Source organism: Pieris napi, chromosome 8 (assembly GCF_905475465.1).
Source record: "Pieris napi chromosome 8, ilPieNapi1.2, whole genome shotgun sequence".
Classification (NCBI taxonomy): domain Eukaryota; kingdom Metazoa; phylum Arthropoda; class Insecta; order Lepidoptera; family Pieridae; genus Pieris; species Pieris napi.
In genome coordinates, this window is record NC_062241.1 from 1,211,864 (window position 1) to 1,233,829 (window position 21,966).

The window sequence follows — 21,966 nt, forward strand, 5'->3', positions numbered from 1 at the left end:
CTGGTTTTTTATTTCTTTATGTGTTTTATGTATAAAAATGATTGAATTTTAGTTGTTGTTTTACTATTTGTTTGAATTTCATTTCTCAGTTAAGCTTACACGTTGTGGTTTTTGTTAGAGTTTCCTTTGAAGGTTCGTTATAGTGGTTGCCTGGAAGAGATCGCACGAACGCGATTAGGCCGCCAGTTGACCTCCTTTTTATTAAATTATTTTAATTGTATTTCTGTATTACTGCAACGAAGTGTAAATAAATATATAACCCACTTATAAAAACTAAATCATTCTAATTGCATAGTAATAGATAAAAGTTTGTTTTGTTTCTTTTCAAAGAGACGAAAGAGTAAAATATATAAACGGTGCTATACTCAGTTTTAATAAATAATAATTTTATATATAATTCAAACATTTTTGTTTCAGACCCCTATGTGAAAATCTGCCTCATCTGTCAAGGGAAACGAATAAAGAAAAAGAAAACTACCGTCAAAAAGAACACACTAAACCCAGTGTACAACGAGGCGCTTGTTTTTGATCTACCCGCAGAAAATGTGTACGACGTTACACTGCTCATAAAAGTCATTGATTATGATTTGTAAGTATCCTTTAGGTCTTAAACGTTTTTAAATATATAATATACATATTATATATCCAGGTAGCGGCGTATCACAGTTGAAAGCAGTTCAGTAGTTTTGAAGTTTATTAATCACAAACATACAAATCTTAGTATAGATAATAGGAATGGTATAACCCAATCATAAAGCTTTCGATCACATGATCAGTTCTCCTCTCGCCTCTCTCATACTCTATGCGTATAGAAAAGCTCAATAAGTTCTCCTTCCTTGAATAAATACATAAATATTATTCAACAGAATCGGACAAAACGAATTAATCGGCTGCACAGCAATTGGTTCCAATATGATCGGCATTGGTCGTGATCACTGGTTGGAGATGTTGGATAACGCTCGGAAACCAGTCGCACAGTGGTACCCATTAAACAAAAGCCTCCCGACCAACGTCCCAGTCTCGACCAAGGACCATAAGGACCAGAATGCCGCTTTGAACTGTTTAAATGTAAGGTAAGGGAATTCAATTAACCGTTTTGCTAAGGAATATTATTTAAATAAATAAAATAAATATGTGTGTATTATTACAATGCAAATGTGTAAGATTTGGGAATCTTTTTGATTTAATTAGACATCAATTTTTAATTGTAAAACGATTATAATGTAAATGACTTTCAACTGGATTTTGAACCTATCCGTCGATATTAACTTGCGATTTTATTTTTAATAAATATTGAAGAACTTTTGATTTAAAATATCTATATTCTAAACTTTTTCATAAAAAACAGTATAGTGAACTTTATAGTTTTGAAGCTTCCCTAACACAGGTCTTTAACTTATTAGGAAGGCCTCAATCTGAATTCTATGTATAATAGCTAAACAAATAAAGAATCTCTGAATTCTTAAGTTCTGTGTTCCCAAGCGTTTAACCGTTTATTAATATGTGTATTTATTATTTCGTTTATTTCCAACACACAAATATACAGTATTTACAGTTTTCTTAACCTGCATATTAATAAAAATAAATAAAACGCAATAAAAAGGCAGTGTACCTTTAACGCTGGCAGCATTTCCTCGCTGTATTACGATACTTATTAGTTGTGCGAGGAAATCACCAGCTCTGGGGTCACCGACACAAACGACCAGTCCCTAACGTAAATATTTAATTAGCGCTTGTTCACTTGCACCCCACGGCGCAAGAGTCTCTACTACAAAGGAAAGAAAATTGAAGTTGGAGGAAAGACGATATTTAATAACCGTTCAATAATATCCGCCTGCTCTGCGACCTCCCCAGCTTTTTTGCTTGTCCGAGGGAGAAGGGGCTAACGTGTCCACATTACATTTTTATAAAGCTGAGTAGTTTCGCCAATACTTCTGGTTCGGATTGAAAAATATGTTTAAGAAATTGGGAGTGCATGGCACAATGTTGGAGTAAAATTAAATCGAGCTTTTGAAAGCGAAGACAAACTTGAACTATTTTCAAGCTGTCTCACCTTTTCATGAAATGAAAATAAATGATGATTACTCCATTGAGTGAGATAGAATCGAAAACTTTCAGGTTTAACGGATGTAATTTAAAGACATTATCTAAAATTCTCTTTGGAATTGGGTTTGTGAAGAAAGTCATATCTAAAAGCGGGATAGATATTTCTTTTATGTTATTTCTGGCACACCAATAAGTCTAAATTATTTTTTCTTATGAATGATTCATGTGATGAGTAGGTACAGAATGTAATTCAAGAAATTCAAAATCAAATGATTCATTTAGATAACACAATGTACACTTTTGAACGTCTATAAAGAAATACAAATTAATTGCTTCTAATTTTACATTTACTGCCAGTTCTCAAATCAAGGGCGTAGAACTCTCCGCCACTCTTTTTAATCGCCAAGCTTTGCTGCGACCATTACACCATGTTTCACATTTCTTTAAGTAATTAATAATAAGAATAAAAAACAAAGATTTGTCGGCAGTAGGGATTGAGAAATAAAAGCAGGCACTTACATTCTCGTGGGATCAACACGCAAATACATAGTCGAAAAAGTCTAGAGTCAATTTAACCAACTTATAGGATAATATCAACATTTTCCCTTTGTTGATATTTTCCTATTTGCACCACATCTAGTTTTAAGTTGAAAAAAAACTGCATTAAAAGCGGCTTGCAAATACATTGCCTGTTATGGGTAACAAGCCACCCATGGAATACAAATTTTTAGAATTATCTTCTGTCTGTCGTGCAGAGCAGTTTTGGTCTAATGGCTTCAGTTTGCGACTCTCATCCTTGAGGTCGTAGATTCGATCCCCGGCTGTACACCAATGGACTTTCTTTCTATGTGCGCATTTAACATTTGCTCGAACGGTGAAGGAAAACATCGAGAGGAAACCGGATTGCTATAGACCCAAAAAGACGACGGCGTGTGTCAGGCACATTGGCTGATCACCTACTTGTGTAATTGACAAATGATCATACAGATAAAGAAATCCTAAATCTAAAAAGGTTGTATCGCCACTGATTTATTTTCATTAAAGCAAACTAACGTGTAATTGTTTTTTCAGATGAAGAGACTCCCAAACAAATGATCGCCAGGTATGTCAAACGAAATCAGGTAATCTCGCGATGCCAAAAGATTTGTGTAATTAGTGGTCTTAACGGTTGTATGTCCATTTACTGTAGAGATTCTAGTGATATTCTTGTAACGAGATAAAAATGATTAATTTTATTGATATATAAATTGGACGTAGATGGAGTACTAAAGGATGCGATCCGTGTAGACAAATTGTTTCGCATACCAGCGATAACATGCTCACTATTAAGAGGCGAAAGTTCTATCTTTCGTCACTTTTTTTCGTGTCCTATAGGGTCGTAAAACAAACAAATGGTTTTGTTGTAACTTCGTTATTTCGCTATAGTAAAAGTAATTAATTGTATGTGTATTATAAAAGGAAATGGTATGTATATACGTGTCAATACGGATGTTAAGAGACCAATGTAAGCTTTTTCAAAACCGAATCTCATGGTATTTAATTAACGTGAATGTGATGATTATGGTGACGAAGTTTTATTCTTATATACTCCTCAATATTATCTTATAAATTTGCTGTCTATAAGGTTATTTAATACACATCAAATTTAAATATATATTACTATAAACAAGAAAACACAAGATTTTTTGAACTCGTTTAACTTGTGATACAGAGTTTAATTCCGTAAATTATTAAACCTTAATAATTATACGCAATACGCAATGATTATTACAATTTTATAAAGGTCTTTTGGGAATAGTAAATTTTAGCCCACAGACAAGAAAGCTATTAGTTATAATATTTTTTCGTTTGTTTTCCGTATACTGTTGTTTTCTTGGCCAGCACCAAAATTTAAAAAAGTCCACTGATTTTTAAACTTGAAAACTCCATCCTTGCTTGCTTATAACCGCTTTCTTGTGGTGTAAGAATAATAATAGTCATTTTTATCTCGAAACCCTATGAGTAGATGTAATGTTATTGTAGACAGAGTTTCCATTAGATTTCTTTGAAATATACCCAATATTTTGATGTACGTAGCTATGTGTTAGATATATTATCATTGTCGTCCCTATTTCTTTACTTCCTGTCTTAAAAATTGGGTTAGTTAACATTAACTTAAGATTTATTGACACATACATATCTATAACATTAGAAAGGGATTTGTGACAAAGATTTTTAGTTCACGTGAACAAGATGGCGCGGGTCCACAGACTATAAAACCATAGATTAAAAATTCTACTCCACAGTATATTTTTCGATTAACTCAACACTAAGTGATAGAACTTGTTGCATTACCTGTAGCACGTGGCTAACTAACCCAATTGTTAAGATTACTTAACCATATCTACCATTTTCTATATTTATAAACTTTGTAAACTATGTACAAACGCACATTTCAAATGAAGACTATGCATTAGCTATAATCATTGTTGTCTATCAAATGTTATATGTCTATTCATATCAAATGTATAATAAAAATTAATATAATTGTATTATATTTTAGACAGAGTACGGGTTCTACCCGAATGTCAAATCTAATACTTTCTTGTAACACACTTACCAAAATCTTGACTGTAAATCTTACCCTAAGATTTCATAGAGAAGAGAGAATCACTATTGTATCGTTTCCTTGATGTTTTATCTACTGCTATACATTGCCACAGAATAAAGCTTATTTTAAATTTAATAACATATTAAACTAAACTGTTGAATGAAGGGCCATGCCCCTCATATAAATATATTAATCGTATATATCCTCGTATACATATAGGCATATTGTTACTCTTACAGATGTTTTAATTAGCAAAGGATTTTTTTAAAACGTGTTTCAATAAAAAACATTTTTTTGGATTAAATGCGTTCAATTGTTCAATTATTTGAATGTTATTGAGGGACTCATAGATTATATCATGACTTACTTTGTAATCAGTCTCCAGTAACGCATATGGCAAATTGTAATTGGTAGCGAAATTTTGAATTGAGTTTTTGTGTATTTCATCGCATTGTTATTCATTTATATGCGAGGAGTGGGGCCTCTGTTAACTAAAGGTCGCGCAACGTCCTGTCTAACAAGGCAGTGCACTTGCGTATATCTCCCGTGACCAAGCCACAAGGCACATCGTGGCTTTTTAAATTTATATACGCGATATAACTTTTATCATTGATACTTATCCATCTCTCGCTTTACAAGAATGTTTTAGTGGCATTTATGAATATGTATAAAGCAGCGACGCAATGTAATGCGCAATTTTTCTAATTGATAAAGCACATTTAATTTAGATTATGCTAATATGAATGTTTAACATTCTCTCATGTCTGACAATAAGTAGATGTTTGCGAAATAGATTTCATTTGTTACATTAGCTGCGCCGTTCAAAACGACATAATATGCAAATTAAGCTTTAACGTGTTTGACATAATGATGTAAGTAAGTTAATTTCTGTTTTATAACAATTATATATATAGTCGAGATTCTTGGAAATTCTCTTTATTTCTGCGAATAGGTGAGAGACGCTGGGGACGGATGAGACACTTCCGAGTGTTGCGTTTTAACTTTAACAGCTGGATTGAATTCACTTTAACTCCCAAAGGATAAAAGCAACTTACTTACTATCGTCTTCCCAACGATGTGTATGTAAATCTTATACGCCCAGTTATGATTATCTTATATATAAGATTCTCGTGTCACAATGTTCGTTCCCATACTCCTTCGAAACGGCTCGACCGATTCTTATGAATTTTTTTATGCATATTCAGTAAGTCTGAGAATCGGCTAATATCTATCTTTCAAAACCCTAAATGATAAGTGGTGTCCAACACAAAAAAACCTTATTTTGTGGCACTAAAAAATACATACAACCCTTAATTTTCACCCCTCTACGATCAACCCCTATTTTTTATTTGTAAAAATCTTATTACTTGAACTCTGAGAGAGAAATTCACAGAATAACCTAAAAAGTTTTCATTCCGAAAAACCGAAAGTCTCTGGGCTAGCATAGCAAAATTTTCCATGTTGGTATGTACTAAAAAGGTAGGCTACGTAAAATCACATTAAGGAGAAGTTCGAGGGGGCAGCTAGTTTATTTATAAGTTAAGGGCAAATTACGGCGGCTAAGTCTGTGGTTCATAAGCCTTGTCTGTCACCTAAATAGCAACTTCGCAATTTACATTTCTGAACAGCTTGTCCAGTAACACAATACATTTAAACCATTTTTAATATATTTATAATAAAAATAGTTTAACGTAAACTAACCTTTGCTAACCTTTCATTTATAAATAGTAGATTTTCTATGTTGTATAAATATTAATCGAGCCAAGTAGTTAAAAATTTCTTGATATAAGCCAGAATTTAGATGTTATAGTTTCGATGTTATCGATGTTAAAAATCTTTTATAGTAGTTTGTTTTCAATCTTCAAGATACCTCAAACTATATATTACTACTACATTAACACTTAGCTCTGCCGACGCCGTAAATAATTTCTTTAATACAACTTGAATCGTCGCCAGTTCATACTCAGCTCTCGGTAGCAGAGGCAGGCTGCCGTGTGATTCTGTTAATCCGTGAGTTCACCTCGTATTACGCCTTGACAAGCGGAGGGAGCTTGTAGTTAGTTTATCAGAATGCCAAATCGTAAAATGACTGCTTCACGACGGATTTGAGCGCGACCGCCGCTACGAAAATCGCTGTGAGAGTTCGAAAAGTGAGTTACAGAATCGCAAGGCTGAGTGTAAATGTATCATTAAAACTAATTCTGAAACGGCGTAATAGAACGATTTCCTTAATTGTGCGCGATTGCAACGTTAGTATCAAAAGGCTAGAATTGAAATTTTAAGAGAAAGTTTTCATATCATGTTATGACGTTTATAACTTAGCATGTACGGGAATCGTTCTACAGAAATATCTACGCACGTTTTCATTGCAGAAAAGCAGACGATATATTATAATTTTTATAATATGAATCCAATTATGTTTATTAAAGAATTTTCTAATATATTGAGGAAGAGTAATTATTTTTGTACGAGCTATCGTAGTGTTCTTCGTTAAGTCTTTACTGTAAATCTGTCTAGATGTAAGAGATTATACTGATTTATGAATAAAATGTTGATATTTTTATATTGAGTTTCATTTGTTTAATGATACTTAGATGTTTCCGATTCCTGGCCTATGCTATAATTATGATACATTAGGTGTTCATATTAGGTAATATAAGCTTACTGTAATTTCCTCAGGAAGCAGCCCCTTATGTTATTAAGTTACAAAAACAGAGTGAAAATTTACCTTTGTTGGTATTTTTCTATTTGCACCGCACCTAATTTTTAGTTGGCAATGAAAAAACAGCTTTAAAATACATTTTATGGAAATACATTGCCTGTTATGGGTAACAAGCCACCATGGAACACAAATTTTTAGAATTACCTTCTGTCTGTTGTGCAGAGCAGTTTTGGTCTAGTGGCTTCAGTGTGCGACTCTCATCCCTGAGGTCGTAGGTTCGATTCCCAGCTGTGCACCAATGGAGTTTCTATGTGCGCATTTAATATTCGCTCGAACGGTGAAAGAAAAAATCGTGAGGAAATCGGTCTGCCTTAGACCCAAAAAGTCAAGGAAGTGCGTCAGGCACAGAAGGCTAATCACCTACTTGCCTATTAGATTGAAAAATGATCATGAAACAGATTCAGAAACCTGACCTAAAGAGGTTGTAGCGCCACTGATTTTTTTTTGGGGTCGGTTAAAAAGCAACAAAGCAGACGCATAGACGCAGTCTATGATCAATTGGGAATCAAATATTAATTAATAATAAAGAAAATGTAAGCACAAATTTAGTTTGAAAGCAAATTGCCACCCTTCACCGACTAGACTCCAAGAATTATACGTTATTTTAACGTTAACGTAATTTATTTCAAAGCTGTGATTTTTATGTGATGTGACATTGCCGGGGTTTGAAGGCATGACTTTTAGTTTAAGGCCAAATAACTACTAGTAATATCTTTAAAATCTCTCATTAAAGTTTCAAAGTATCTCTGCGATAGTTCGAAATTAATATCTTGGAGTAGATGGCTCTCGCCAACGGTGCGGCAACGTCATAGGAATTCTTATTGATTCAGAAAGCTTAATAACTAGACTTCAAGAGCTTTAGTACGTCCTTTTAAAGTATAAATCCTTGACTAAAGACTTGTAGAATTTAATAAATATGAATGAAACACCAACATTTATTGATTGAAATCGTGGCAATATTAAACGAGGGAAGAAAGGATCGTTTAAATGTGATTGGTCCAATGGCAGAATTTGGACCAAATGGTCCAAAGTTCAATCGTAGACATGCCCATCGTAAAACAATCACAAACAAACGATGCGCGCTTCAGTCTTTTGTTTCATTGTAGGAAGTCCTTTGAAATGATTCCCGATATAATAAGCAGCAAGAATGTCAGATGCGACAACATGATACCTCATTTGGGGAAACATACACAAAAAATATTACTTCCTGCATTGACAGATAAATGAGGGCTTATGAAACATCTAATAGACAAAATTCGTAGATATTTATTTGTATAAGATCTCGTGTATCGAAATACGAGTATATGTTCCGCTCATATATTGTCTCATCTCTTATACTAAGCACTTTCTTTATTAAAAAATATTTTATTTACCTCTAAAAAATATGCTTATAAAATTCCCGTTCGTGAATAGAAATCGTCGCTCGTGTAAACAAATTGTTTAAACGCCACTACACTGCTACGGATGTGCTACGAAGTGGAACGTAGCCTACTTTGTGCACGAAGTTTTACAATCTCGTTATTACTATTAGTTTAAGTCGTTTCTAAACAATTTTTAAGTCGCAAAAAGCCAGTCAGGAAAACAGTCTTGCGACCCCGTCACTGTAAAATTATAATAATATGTACATTGTATATAGCGCGCTATTTATAACGAATCTTTTGTACCTATATGTAGTTTGTATCTATAATTTTTCAACAGACTGCTACCCGCTTTTAAAACAAACTCGACCCCCCGCTTGAGAAACGATGGTTTAAGTGAACAGTTAACGTAAATCGTTAACCAAATTGGCTGGACAATTAAACTAGTTCAGAAGACGACAGGTCTTTAAAGTCTTTGCTTGTCATACTGCGATGATCCATTTTTATTTTGGACTTAGATCCAAGTATCATTAATGTCATAAAATTTCACGCATGTGTGACAGGTCACAAGTGAATAGGAAATTAATATTTCATGTACATATTATACATGTAGTACATTTATATTTGAACTTGGTAATTTTTTTCTTAATTAATTGTATAATTTATTCAAACTCAAACTCAAAATAACTTTATTCATATAGGTAACCAAGTACACTTATGAACGTCAACAGAAAAGATGTTAAATTGATTCTAAATTTACATTTACTACCAGCTCGCAAGTCAAGGGCGAACAAGAAGAACTGGCAAGAAACTCTACGCCACTCTTTTTAATAGCTACGTTTTGATTCGTTGGTGCTATGTTATTATACCTTCATATTTTTTTGTTAAAAGCCAACAAAACCTCATGTATTAACGTAGTTAGTATATAATATACCTCAAGTTCCTACTAATGGTGCCTTATTGAAAAAAGTATTAATTCAAAATTAAAAGTAAACTTATTTAATATAGAAATAACTTTCATCACAGCGTAAAGACATTTTTGATAGAAAGGGACTGATAGATAAAACTTTCTAGATTTTCAAACTTCATTATTTAGTCACCTTTAGATAGAATCAAAACCATAAATCGAAGTGTTTTGGGTTCCATGTAAGTAAAATAAACTTCGGTCTATTCACCGTAAAATCAGTATTGCCAGTACCTTTCTAAGTAATAAGAATGCATCAAAAGTCTCCACGTGACCATCAGCAAACATTGCAGACGTATTCCAGAAACGAGGAAGCCGCAACAGCACCCTGAAATTCTATAGCATCAATGGGTTTAGGAGCATTTATTGAATAAAGACTTTGAAGTCAAATAACTAATCAGCCTACCAACTCATAATTTTCTCTGTGGTTTGTTCCAAGACTAGTAAGCAACGGCAGCTAAAATGATAGCAACCCCTTTGTAATATTTTATTTATTAATGTTCTTACAAAACCTAGACACGCTTGCCCGTTTTTTCTGACCTTCTCCATTTTCCTTGAAACTACTATTTTGGCCGTAATGAATATCTTTGACACCTGGGTCATACACAAAACGAGTCAGAATTTTGTGAAAAAAAAACATAGTTAGAACTTTAACGAAATCAGTCTTATTTATTACCTTATAATCATAGCATTTAAATGACAATATAAAATAAGATCGTTTTTCAGTTTTGACTGAAATATTAAACTTTTAATTTTTTTTGTGACCACTGAAGGGACATACTTCCACAGAATAGAACAAAAACAAAAACAATCGTTACGTTAGTCTTAAAAAGTTATTCATATAAACAATACAAAGTAAAAAAAGGATTTTAAAAGATATCATCATCACTCGAATCAAAAAATGAACGGCCTTTACATTTCTTTTGTGGTGCATTTGAGTCGTCAGAGTCACTGTATTCTGGGAATGCACGGACTCTGGATTTTTTGGGTGTTACTTTTGGTGGTTTAATTGAGTTTTCCAAGTCACTTACATCAAGGGTTGGACAGAACCTGAATTTATTAGGAGTTACTGAGTCATCAGAGTGTGTATTAATTAAATTTGGCTTTTGTGGGGTTAATGGTTGACGGGTTGGGCTTGGTGATGATTCCAATGATGGTGTATTAAACAAGGGTTCAAGCAGAGTTGGGGTTGTCGGTCCAGTGGCTGTAGAGGCTGATGTAGTGTTATTAGTGGTTGCTGGACTGGGGGTTGAAGAAGATGTAAAATTCTGTAGAAGTTGTGTTTATATAAAATTACACGAAATGCCCTCAACCTCTATTTGTCCAATTTCAAAATGGGTACATTCAATATGGGCTGCACATAATAAGCAGCTCAATCGTCTGCAACGTATAATGTTAGGTGCTTTTGTACTCCATGCAACCTGATGAATCTTGAAGGTCCCTTTAAAAGGACGAAGTTTGACGTTTGCAATTTCTTGTATATTAGATACTTCATTATCAATACGAATAATTTCAATGCCTTTACAGTTACCTTTTAAACATGACATAAAACTATCAATGTTCGATATATCTTGGCCATTTGTAACTGCATTATCGCATGTCCGTTTTATGCATCCACCTACCCCATCAGGAGCACCTTTGCCATGTCCTGCCTCGCTGAAATGCCAGTTAATGATTTCTGCTTTTGAAATTTTGCTAAGATAGTTTGCTATTAAATGAAACATTGTTTTATTACGATACTGGGTAGTAGGCCCATCACTGAGTACATGCAGCTGCTTCAAATCTGGTGTAAGTAACTTTATTCTTTGAATAACAGGTTTTAAATGTGCACAAATGAACACGGGATCGTGTCTTAAGTTTTCTGATACGGTGCAAAGACATGTGGTTTGTGTAAGGTTTGTTGGTGGCTGATTATTTGACGAGTAGTACACACATGTATGAAGTGAAAGTTGTGCTTTAGATCCGCCAAAATGGGCTGATTGAATTTCTGATCCATATTTGCAGCAATAATTTTCTGAAAAATCAATATGAAGTAAGCCATCTGTTGGCGTTAAGTTTTGTTTGATTGATCGAATAACTCTGTGTTGGTTTTATTTGAAAGATGTTGAAAATATGTAGGTAATTTTGTCTTAAAAATATTAACGAGTAATTGATGAGTAGTTTTAACGGATTCTTTAATAGTTTTTTGGCATAGCTTTTCTTTTCCTTTAATGACTTCTAACACTTTTTAGTGATCCATCTTTGGTAAATAATTGTATCATTGCCATTGATCACATTAAAATTTACTGTATTCTCAGAGCATTGCAAACACGTCCTTTCCAGGCAAGAAACACTGAGAGTGTTGTTACAGCAGAAAGCCAACAACATCAGTAGCGGTAGAATAACGTATTATCTTAGCTTGGCTTAAAGCACGAGCAATAAAATCATTATTTTACAAATTAAGAATACACTATCGTTACTTTCCAAATAAATATTGCTCTTTTCTGTGGACAATGTCTCTCGTGTGGACTTCTCAGTCCACAGAAAAGATGTCCACAGGAAGGACTTTTATTAAAAAAGTAAGCATTGCTCGATCAGTTTTGACGTTATACAAACAATTTAAAACATTTCGAAACCCCTCCTAATAAGAAACGATGGCTGCATGCTAATCGGTAAATTCATTAATTACTTACTAATATACACCAGGAACAGGAAAGACTCACTGATCTTTGATGAAAACTCAGTAAAATTTATAAAAACTGTTGTAATAAACTACGAGCGCTCAGTCACTCAATCCAAACTGGCAAACGCCAGCCGTGTATTGTGGCCAGTGCAAAAAAATAATTGTGAAATAGTATTTTGAGTTAGCTCGATAAAATCGATTGAATTTTAGGTCTACAGAAAAGACGTGATTTTGCATAACCAACTGTTTATTGCTAATTGTGTAGGTATAGCTAGATATATATTTAATAACTTGGTAACATTTTAACATTCAGTATATATATTATCGATAATTAATATTTATTATGAGATAACACTTGTTAATTAAGAACAGCATTTGTCTAAATGTGCTTACCACGTTCACGAACAGTCCACAGAAGGGGACATTTTAAAACTTTTCTTTTTTTTTCGACAAATTAGTAACTAAATAATTCCATATTTATCAAACGTAAATGAAGGAATATTTGTGAATAATATATCAAAATATATATCAGCATAAAAAAGTATTATTTTTAAACAATCCTCAACCTGAACTAGCCCATGAGTTTGACCCACCTGAGCCCGTAACAAGTTCGCGATCATTACGCGTTCATGAAAGTCAATAGCCTCGCCTTTTTGGTGAATGTCTTCACTTAATGATAGACTGGGATTTACTATTAATGAAATACTGTTTTTAGACCGTAAAGGTGTATATAATAAGGAAACCATGTTTTGATTGTAATAAAAATAAATCAGTGGCGCTACAACATCTTTAGGTCTTGGTCTCGGATTTCTGAATCTGTTTCATGATCATTTTTTCAATCTAATAGTCAAGTAGGTGATCAGTCTCCATTGCCTGACACTCGCCGTCGACTTTTTAGGTCCAAGAGTGGGCAGCTGGTTCCACATAGTGGTGGTGCGCGGCAGAAACTGCCTTGTAAAACGCTGAGTTGTGCAACGGCGGACGTCGAGGTGATACGGGTGGAATTTCGTATTACTTTAACATTCACGAATTATATAGAAGAATATTTCTGGCCTAAATATCCTCTAAAATTCATAAATCTGGTTCTAAATATAATCCAAGGACTCTTAAAGTGGGTCAGTTTTCCTGGATCTTAATATTGAACTTCCGTCAGACGTTCGAGGTTACCGTGGGCCTGAAATGGGTTTTGTTTTGTTAGGATGGCAGTAAACAAACATAAAAACGTATGAAAAATCACCCCACTCAGATAATGAAGGCTCGTTTGCTTTGTATTTGTGTTAGGTTTCTGTTACCAATGATTAATTAATACAATATGTAAGGTTTTGATGCTATTAAAAAAAATCTTACCAAAATCGTATCGTACTCATTTAACAAACACTATTGAACAAGCCTAAGTCTAACATAAATAATAAATGTCTTCGATATCCATTCTACTACTATTTGTTTAATAACTAGTAATACTATATAACAATAGAACACAACTGATCATTAGTATGGGTGTCCTGTCGATCCTTAAACATTGTTTGAAAAGATTAGAGATGTTTGGACGAAGTGTGACAGTGTACTGGAATCTATATAGTCTCCTGAATATACATGATACAAACTTTTAGTTGTTGAAATATGTACTGTATATGTATATATATTTTTTTATTATTATTATTTTTTTATTTTTTTTATGAGTCATGAAAGAATTTCAGTTATGTTAAAATTAACTTTAAAATGTTCCTCAAAATGTGGTTTACTTTTTATTAAACGTTCTTAATTATTTTACCAATATTTACTTTCTATATTTTACGCTTTGCACTACTTTCCATACTAGACGATCTATTTTGCGTCGGGGCTCATAGTACCACTTTATACCGTATAGAAAACTGCGCAGAATATTCAAACGCCTAGCAGTTTCAGCATACAAGGTGTAATCGCCAACTGGCCTAAAGTATTTAACGATAAGGAAAATCTACTAAATTATAAGAATAATTCAGATAAAATATTGTTGATAGACTTTTTTTTTTTTTTTTTACTTGGGGAAATACATTGCGCATACCCCACCGCGGTGCGACTGCTTAGTGCGGGAAGGTTATGTGGGACTCGCGAATGTGCATACCCACTAAAACCCCAAGGCGCCACCAACAATCGCCTTGGGCGGGATGCGGTAACAGCAGAGCCTTATCCGCTTCCCGACATGCGATGCGGCGGTTGTGTCCGCCTCTCCCCGCCCATTGTTGATTTGTGAAGATACTTGACACAGCAAGTATCCTTCACAGATCGGGCCATACGCTTTTAGGAATAGCTAGGGGAGATCGGGTCCAGTGCTTGCAGGGATGGATTACCATCCCTTCTTTTGAACGCATGGACCCCTGCTTCCCCGCTTGGGCACTCTTTAGGTGGCGAGGATTTGACGGGCCTGCGGTTTCTTTCGCCGCCGCGGACGGGTTCCGGGACAAAGCTCCCTGGTTCTTCCCGCTTCTTCTTTGACTTTCATGACCGACTCGCAGAAATTATAGAAGATTTTCCACGAGCCGTCATTTCCTGCGCTCAATATGGCTTTCACTACGTTTGGCAGTATTGCGTCCTCGCCCTGGAGGGCATCTAACAAAGGTCTCCTTTCCGCTTCCCATGCTGGGCAGTCCCTAAGTGTATGCAGGGCGTCGTCCCGGCTGTCTCCGACACAGTGGTGACAGGTTGGTGACTCCTCACACCCTACTACTTTGTGCAGATAGCTACCAAAACATCCGTGTCCGGACAGCATCTGCACAAGTCGATAGCTGAGGTGACCCCAGCGCCTCTTTACCCAAAGTTGAAGCAAAGGTCTGAGGGCTTCGGTAGTATATTTACCGGCACTCGCATCCGCCAGCTCTCTTTCCCACTCTACTAACAATTCCTGGTCTTCTAAGGCTCGCCACGCGTTTAATTGTTCCAGTGTGGGGTTATCCCCTTTTTCCCGAGCTTCGGCCCTCCTCCAATATACTTCGCTAAAAGCAGCCGCATCGAGATGCCATGGCGCGGTACCGGCTATAACACACACTGCGTCATAAGACACAGTGCGGTACGCCCTCGCAACCCTGGCAGCGACCACTCGCTGCGACTGCCTGAGTATTGTGCGATTGTACCCGGTCAGTTTGTCGGCCCATATGGGACACCCGTACAGTGCTTTTGCCCGGATCGCATTTGCGTATAAGAGGCGACACCCCCCACTCGGCCCGCCGAGGTTTGGCATTATGCGCGAGAGCATGTTTGCGGTGGCGGTGAGCTTAGGGGCAAGTGCCACGAAGTGTGGTCTGAAAGTCCACCGTGGGTCAAGAATCAGCCCAAGGTATTTGAGCGTAGTACCGACCCGGATAGCTACTCCGCCGACGATGATGTCTACGTCTTGAGGTGGAGCTTTTCTGTGGCCGTAGAAGCATATAGCTTCTGATTTCTGAAGGGCGACAACAAGGCCGAGCTTCTTGATTTCAGAAACCACCCGAGCTACTCCAGCTGTCGCTCGGAGGCGCGCTTCCTTAAAGTCTTCTCCAATAGCGACCACGAGGGTGTCGTCTGCATAGCATATAGTTGACACTCCAGGGACTAGTTTCGCTCGCAGCACCCTATCGTAACCTATGTTCCAAAGAAGGGGGCCAAGAACCGAGCCTTGTGGGACGCCGCACTTGATGAGGTGACTCCCTATGCCATTTTGTTTCGGGAAGATAACACGGCGGCCGTTGAGGTACGATGCTACACATTTTCTTATATAGGCCGGTAAGCCGTGGTGGCGTAGGCCGTCCGCGATACAGTCCCATGGCAAGGAATTGAAAGCGTTCGCGATGTCTAACGATACCGCGAAAACCACTCTGCCCCGTGACACCTGCTCCTCGCAGACGCTTCGCAGGCGCGCAATTGCGTCGATCGTTGACCTATGTTTCCGGAAGCCGAATTGAGCCTCATGTATGTTTGGTCCTATAGTTTCCAAATGATTGTAAATCCGACCGGCAATAATACGCTCGAAGAGCTTACCGGCTTCATCTAGGAGAACTATAGGTCGATACGCTGATGGTGACTCTGTAGGTTTTCCACCTTTTTTTAGAAGAACTAGCAACCCAGTCTTCCATGTCGACGGAAAGAGGCCATTTCTAAGACATTTCGTGAGTAGGCCTCGAAAGCGCATGTCAAGACCAGCGTCGAGGGCCAGAGCTAACACTCGTCCGTGCATGCCATCGGGACCAGGTGCAGTTTTTTTAGTGGTCATGCGTGTTATTGCTGTCTTCAGCTCCGAAGGAGATACTTCAGACACTGTGACACTGTGTTCCGTGGTCGTCTCATGTGGGGAGCTCAGGGCGTCGCGTTCAGGAAAAAGTTCCGCAACCACTGTGCTGAGCAGTTCCGGCTCCATGTTTTTCGTGAGTGGCGGGGCCCACGAGCGCAGCTTGTTTGTGACAATCTGATACGGGCGTCCCCAGGGATCCCGCTCCAGGGTGTCAAGCAGTTCTTGCCATGCTTTCTTTTTTGCTTCGGCGATACCTATTCGCAGCGCCAGTTTTGCATCTCGGTATACGCTATATGCTTGTTTTTCCTCTTCTATGCGAATTGGTCGCCTTCTGCGAGTCCTGGTGTAGCCTCGACGAGCTGCTACACAAGCAATCCGCAACTGGGCGAGTTCTGCCGACCACCAGAATACACTGGTCCGGTGAGCTCCAGGGCGTCTTCTTTGCATTGCAGCATCCGCGATGCAAGTCATTGCGCCACGAAACCACTATGCCTCTTCCTCTGGATCTACGGAGGCTGGGATCGGGCACCAGGCCTGCACAATCGTAGCCAATTCCGCCTGTTCCTTGTTAAGACTCCCAAGTGCCCATTTTGGGCCCAGTTCTGACGGGTCCGAGCTAGGATTGGCCGACGGAGAGAGAGTGCGGAAGCGGATATACCGGTGGTCCGAAAGCGTCTCAACCCCCGTCAGGACCTCCCAGTCCTGAACACGGCACGAAAGATGGGGGCTCGTGAACGTCACATCCACGATAGATTCTCCGTTTGTTCGAACACACGTAGCTTCAGAGCCCCTGTTAGCCACTACCAAACCATGCGCTGCTGCCCAGTCCACCAACGCTTTTCCTCGTGGGCTGGACACCTGTGAACCCAAGGCCACAGACTTTGCATTCAGATCCCCAGCGATGACTAAATGTCTCGGATGGCTCCATTGCACCAGGCTTCCCAGTTCGTTTAGGAAGGCCTCAAATTCAGCCAGCGAGCGATTGGGGGAGAAGTAGGTACTCGCGATACACATTTTGCTACCCAACTTTGCTGCCACATAGCCGTGGCCTTTTCGAACTGGGCCAATGCAGGGCGAGCCATCTGCCGGTGTAACGATAATTGCGGCCAGACCGTCGGGGTCGCCAACCCAGTTCGTTTTTTCGGGTATTGTGTAGGGCTCGGAAATTATACCAATGTTGATATTCCACTGCGCCAGACTCTGGTACAGTAGGTCTTGTGCAGCAGCGCAGTGGTTTAGGTTGCTCTGAAGAAACCGTAGGGCCATGTTAATTTGCTACGGTTTCTATAACCTCCATACGCGCATTGTTGCGCGGAGACTTTGCGGGCGTCTTTTTTTTAGGTGACGAGCGGCGCCTGGGTACCCTCACACTGGGAGCTGTGCAGCTGTTGCCACCTAGCCTGTGATCCGCTTTCCTACCGGCCTCGTCGCAGAGTAGGCACTTGGGTTTTTCACTGCAGGAGGCTGCCCTGTGACCGGCTTGACCGCAGCGAAAACACAGTTGGCTACGATCAGTATCGGACATGCAGCGGCTAGCTACGTGCCCGATTTGTAAGCAGCGAAAACACCGTAGCTCTCTTGGCTTTGCAACACTAATATTTGCCGCAACCCATCCGACAAAGAAACGCCCCGCTAAGAGTTTTTTGGCGGCCGTTACGGGGCAGTTAGCCCACGCTGCGCCAAGACCCGATCTATCTTGTCGTATTCGGCTGATCCTTATTTGATCAGCCGGGCACTCTCCCTTCGCCGCAATCGCCTCGCGCAATTCATCCGCTGTAATAGAGTCGTCCAGGCCAGAGATGCGGACATCGGCGCATCGGACGGGCCGTGTAATCTTGATTCCGCTGTCACTCAGTACTGTTTTGAGTCGGTTGGCTAAGGTATCGGCTTTTTCCCCACTGCCGGCTCCGGGGATCTGAATTATCGTGGCTCCTGTTGCCGCTCGGCGAAACTTAACGCCCTCAATTCCAGCCTCCTTTAGATCTATTTTAGCCCGTGCTTCTTTTAGGGCAGCGGCGTAGGTAACACCCTTAGCTTCAGCGTCTTTAGACAAAGTGAGCACAATTGCAGCGGTACGAGGTGCCTTTAGCTTGGGCAGTGTCCTGGGTGGGGGCTTTTCAGCCTTCGATGTTGCCGACTTTGGGGCTCTCACATTTTTTTGCGTCGCCGTTGCCGCCTTTTGCCTTTTTTTAGTAACCATCGTCCAATTTTCTTCATTGGTGGTGGTCAGCGAGGGCCAGGAGTGTGGCAATACAATGGCACTAGCGGGAGAGGAGACAGGTGTATTTCTTTCAAACATTTCCATTCTCGGCGCGTTTGCCAAACGGTTTTGCTCATTCTTTCCAACGGCAAGCGTCTGCACGGTTGCCTTTCCCCGTTTTGTTTTCGAAGCTGCAGCTGACATCAGTGATTTGGAAGGTGGTTTCGCCTTACCTTTTTTGCTCTTTTTACTCTCAGTCGGAAGGGGAAGGGCTGGCGTCTCCAAGTTGGGCCTTGACCCGTGATCCTTAAATTGAGCATTGATATGCTCACCTACCTGTCGGAGGATCCGAGCCTCCAGTTCGTCTACATTGACAGCTGGGTGGTCCTTCGGAGCTTGCAAGATCGACCTCAGCTCGCGCATCTCGCCTTGTAGTAAATTAAGTTGTGCACGGAGGCGTTCATTTTCTAGCTGCAGAGCTCGAGTTTCATCCGACAGCGTTTGCACGGCCAGATTATCAGCATCCGTTCTGATTGCTACAACTGCCTTTTTAAGAGCGGCTACAAAGGTACCTTTTAGGTTCATAGAACACCTGGCCACTTTTTCTACGGCAGCCAGGTTTTCTTCGATGCGTCTTCTGGCGTTTCCAACCGTACCTGTCTCAGTGGGTTTCTCGTTAAGAGCCGCGAGTTCCGCCTCGGCTTCACTTTCTCTCTCTACTCTCCGGGCTCTTTGGTATCCCGCTTTCGTGCGTTCGTGCGAAAGAATAGGGGTGTCGCTGCAGCTACTCTCCTCGTCATCCTGTCTCGTTCTCTTTCGGGGTCGCCAGAAGCGCGACTTCTCCCCTGGGGTGCAAGGAGCCTCACCTAGTCCTCGAGGACTCTGTTGATTGTGTGTCGAGCTTATGCTTAACATGGAGCTTGTTGAGTCTGAGCTCATATTGTCAGCCATCGCGAAGGTCCAGGTTGCACTTCGCACCGGTGATGGACATGAAGTGCGCTGGACGATCTCATTGCTTTCCCTTATTGCGATCTCTCCTTGTGTAGAAGGTGTTGCAAAAGCGCCTGAGCACTCATCCAACCGCCCGCTACGATCCGTAAGCTTGTTCATTATTTCCGTATTATTGCCAGGTCGTGAGTTTTTGGGATCTATCGCATGGTCGTGGTCCGCCCCCAGAATACGATGCGGACCGGATGCCATGACCACTTGGTCATGGGAGGGATTTGACCCTCCTGGGGTAGTCTTTACTTTTCCGTTACTTTCCATGCTTTGAGGTGCTTTTAATTTTAAGGAGGGGTAGCTCCCCTCTTTGGTGCCCTAGTGACCGGGTTTAAACCCCCCGGTCATGCATCCCATCGCCGGGAACCAAAACTTGGGATTCAGGTGACCTGTATACGGACAAAGTATACATAGAGATACACGTTGTAGTAATAATAAAAGCGCGGGTACGGCAGACCAATGTAGGCCGTGGAAGGGTCAGCCGCGCATAGGACGCACAGTATGAATAATCGTTTGTCCTCCACCTTGGCTTCGCATGCAACGAAGCAGCACAAGAACATTATACAGACGGACGTAAAACACCACTCTCCGCCAGCCCATTCAAGGGAGGAGGAAACACAGATACAAATAACACCAATACAAGTACACACCGTTGCCGGATAAAGGGAAGCGGGAAATACAAATAACGAGCACGCACATAACGCTCCACAAACCAGCCTGTTGAGGAGCAGGGAGCACATTGAGACACGAACAAGACAAAACACAAAGCGCCGAAAACGCCCAGACAGCTAAAGCGCCCTCTACCCGGCCGCATCTCGCGTGGTTCTTCTAATGAGAACCTGTCGGGAGCGGCTAATAACGTCGTGGTGGTCCCATTTGCTTTCCAGCAGCACATTCAGGCGTACGCCCCGTGCCGCCGGTACTGAGCCCTCCCGCCACGACAAGGCTGGACCCCGCGGAACTACATAGTTCCGCGGTGGGAGGGATTGTTGATAGACTTACCTTATCATACATAGAATAGATAGAAATAGATTAAAGCATTAAACCTGTGCCTTCATACAGCTAATTCACGGTGTTATAAATTCGATGTCGACTAACTAACTAACTAGCTTAAAGTTTCCGGATTCCGCTATTTATAGGTATTTAAAATTAAAGTGAGAGCAGTGTTGGCCCAGTAGCTTCAGCGTGCGACTCTCATCCCTGAGGTCGTAGATTCGATCCCCGGATGTGCACCAATAGACTTTCTTTCTATGCGCGCATTTAACATTCGCTCGAACGGTGAAGGAAAACATCGGCTTGCCGTAGATCTAAAAAGTCAAGGGCGTGCGTCAGGCACAGAAGGCTGATCACCTACTTGCCTATTAGATTGATAAACGAACATGAAACAGATACAGAAATCTGAGGCCCAGACTTTAAAAGGTTGCACCATATTTAAAATTAAAGATTTTCAAAGATATGGAAAACAAACAACAAACTATTTGAATTTAATATCAAGAATTTTTGGAGCTGATACATCTGTGTGTGTCCTTTAGATGTGCCTTACACGCAGACATATGTTCTAATTGCGGCTAAGTAAATACTGATACCGTCTGATTAAATTAAATACATGTATTCGTACTAAAAAGGCAATTTAGTATTTCCCTTAGAAAATAAGTCGTAATATTTGTGATCTGTAATTAAGATTTTGGATCAAAGGAAACGTTAATTAAGGGAGGCTCTTTGAAGTATTTTTCTGTACAAACTAGCGATTCTGTTAAATATTTACATAGTATGAAACAAAGTTAAAATTGATAATTAGTAGCTATTATCTTCTATCTTTTATAAAACGCAACACAGGTAACAGAAAGAATTAACGAATTATTTAAAACTAGCTGTGCTTCGGTACTCCAGTTCAAAATTGTACAATCAAATAAAACTTAACGGTTAGACTACTAATACAATATGCAGACGTTTTTGGAAACAAACACCGACCACACCACATCATACAAATCTCCTTCAGCGACCCTATCATCATTAACCACTTTCGTAAAAACAATTTTTTTACTAACGATTCCAAACTTCGTACATTCACTAACAATTTGAACAAACCTATCCTATAATGAAACAGAAAATATTCACTTATAATACCACAAGAGCTTCAAAATTATCGGGTATTTCCCGATAGGTTCGTTGCAACTATATT

At 39.4% G+C, this 21,966-nt stretch overlaps 1 protein-coding gene across 3 annotated transcripts in view; it reads left to right on the forward strand.

Annotated features, from left to right (window-relative positions):
* LOC125051689 (synaptotagmin-10-like) overlaps nt 1–5,463 on the forward strand; it is an 87,076-nt gene extending 81,613 nt beyond the window's left edge. For 2 of the 3 annotated variants that reach the window (XM_047652190.1, XM_047652191.1), the window contains exons 9-11: nt 418–589; nt 867–1,068; nt 3,118–5,463. In XM_047652190.1, the coding sequence (XP_047508146.1) occupies nt 418–589; nt 867–1,068; nt 3,118–3,141 (398 nt within the window). In that variant the 3' untranslated portion in view covers nt 3,142–5,463. Of the gene's footprint in view, nt 1–417; nt 590–866; nt 1,074–3,117 lie in introns of all 3 variants that reach the window. The other variant, XM_047652192.1, reaches the window with a different exon arrangement.
* The last annotated feature ends 16,503 nt before the right edge of the window (nt 5,464–21,966 follow it).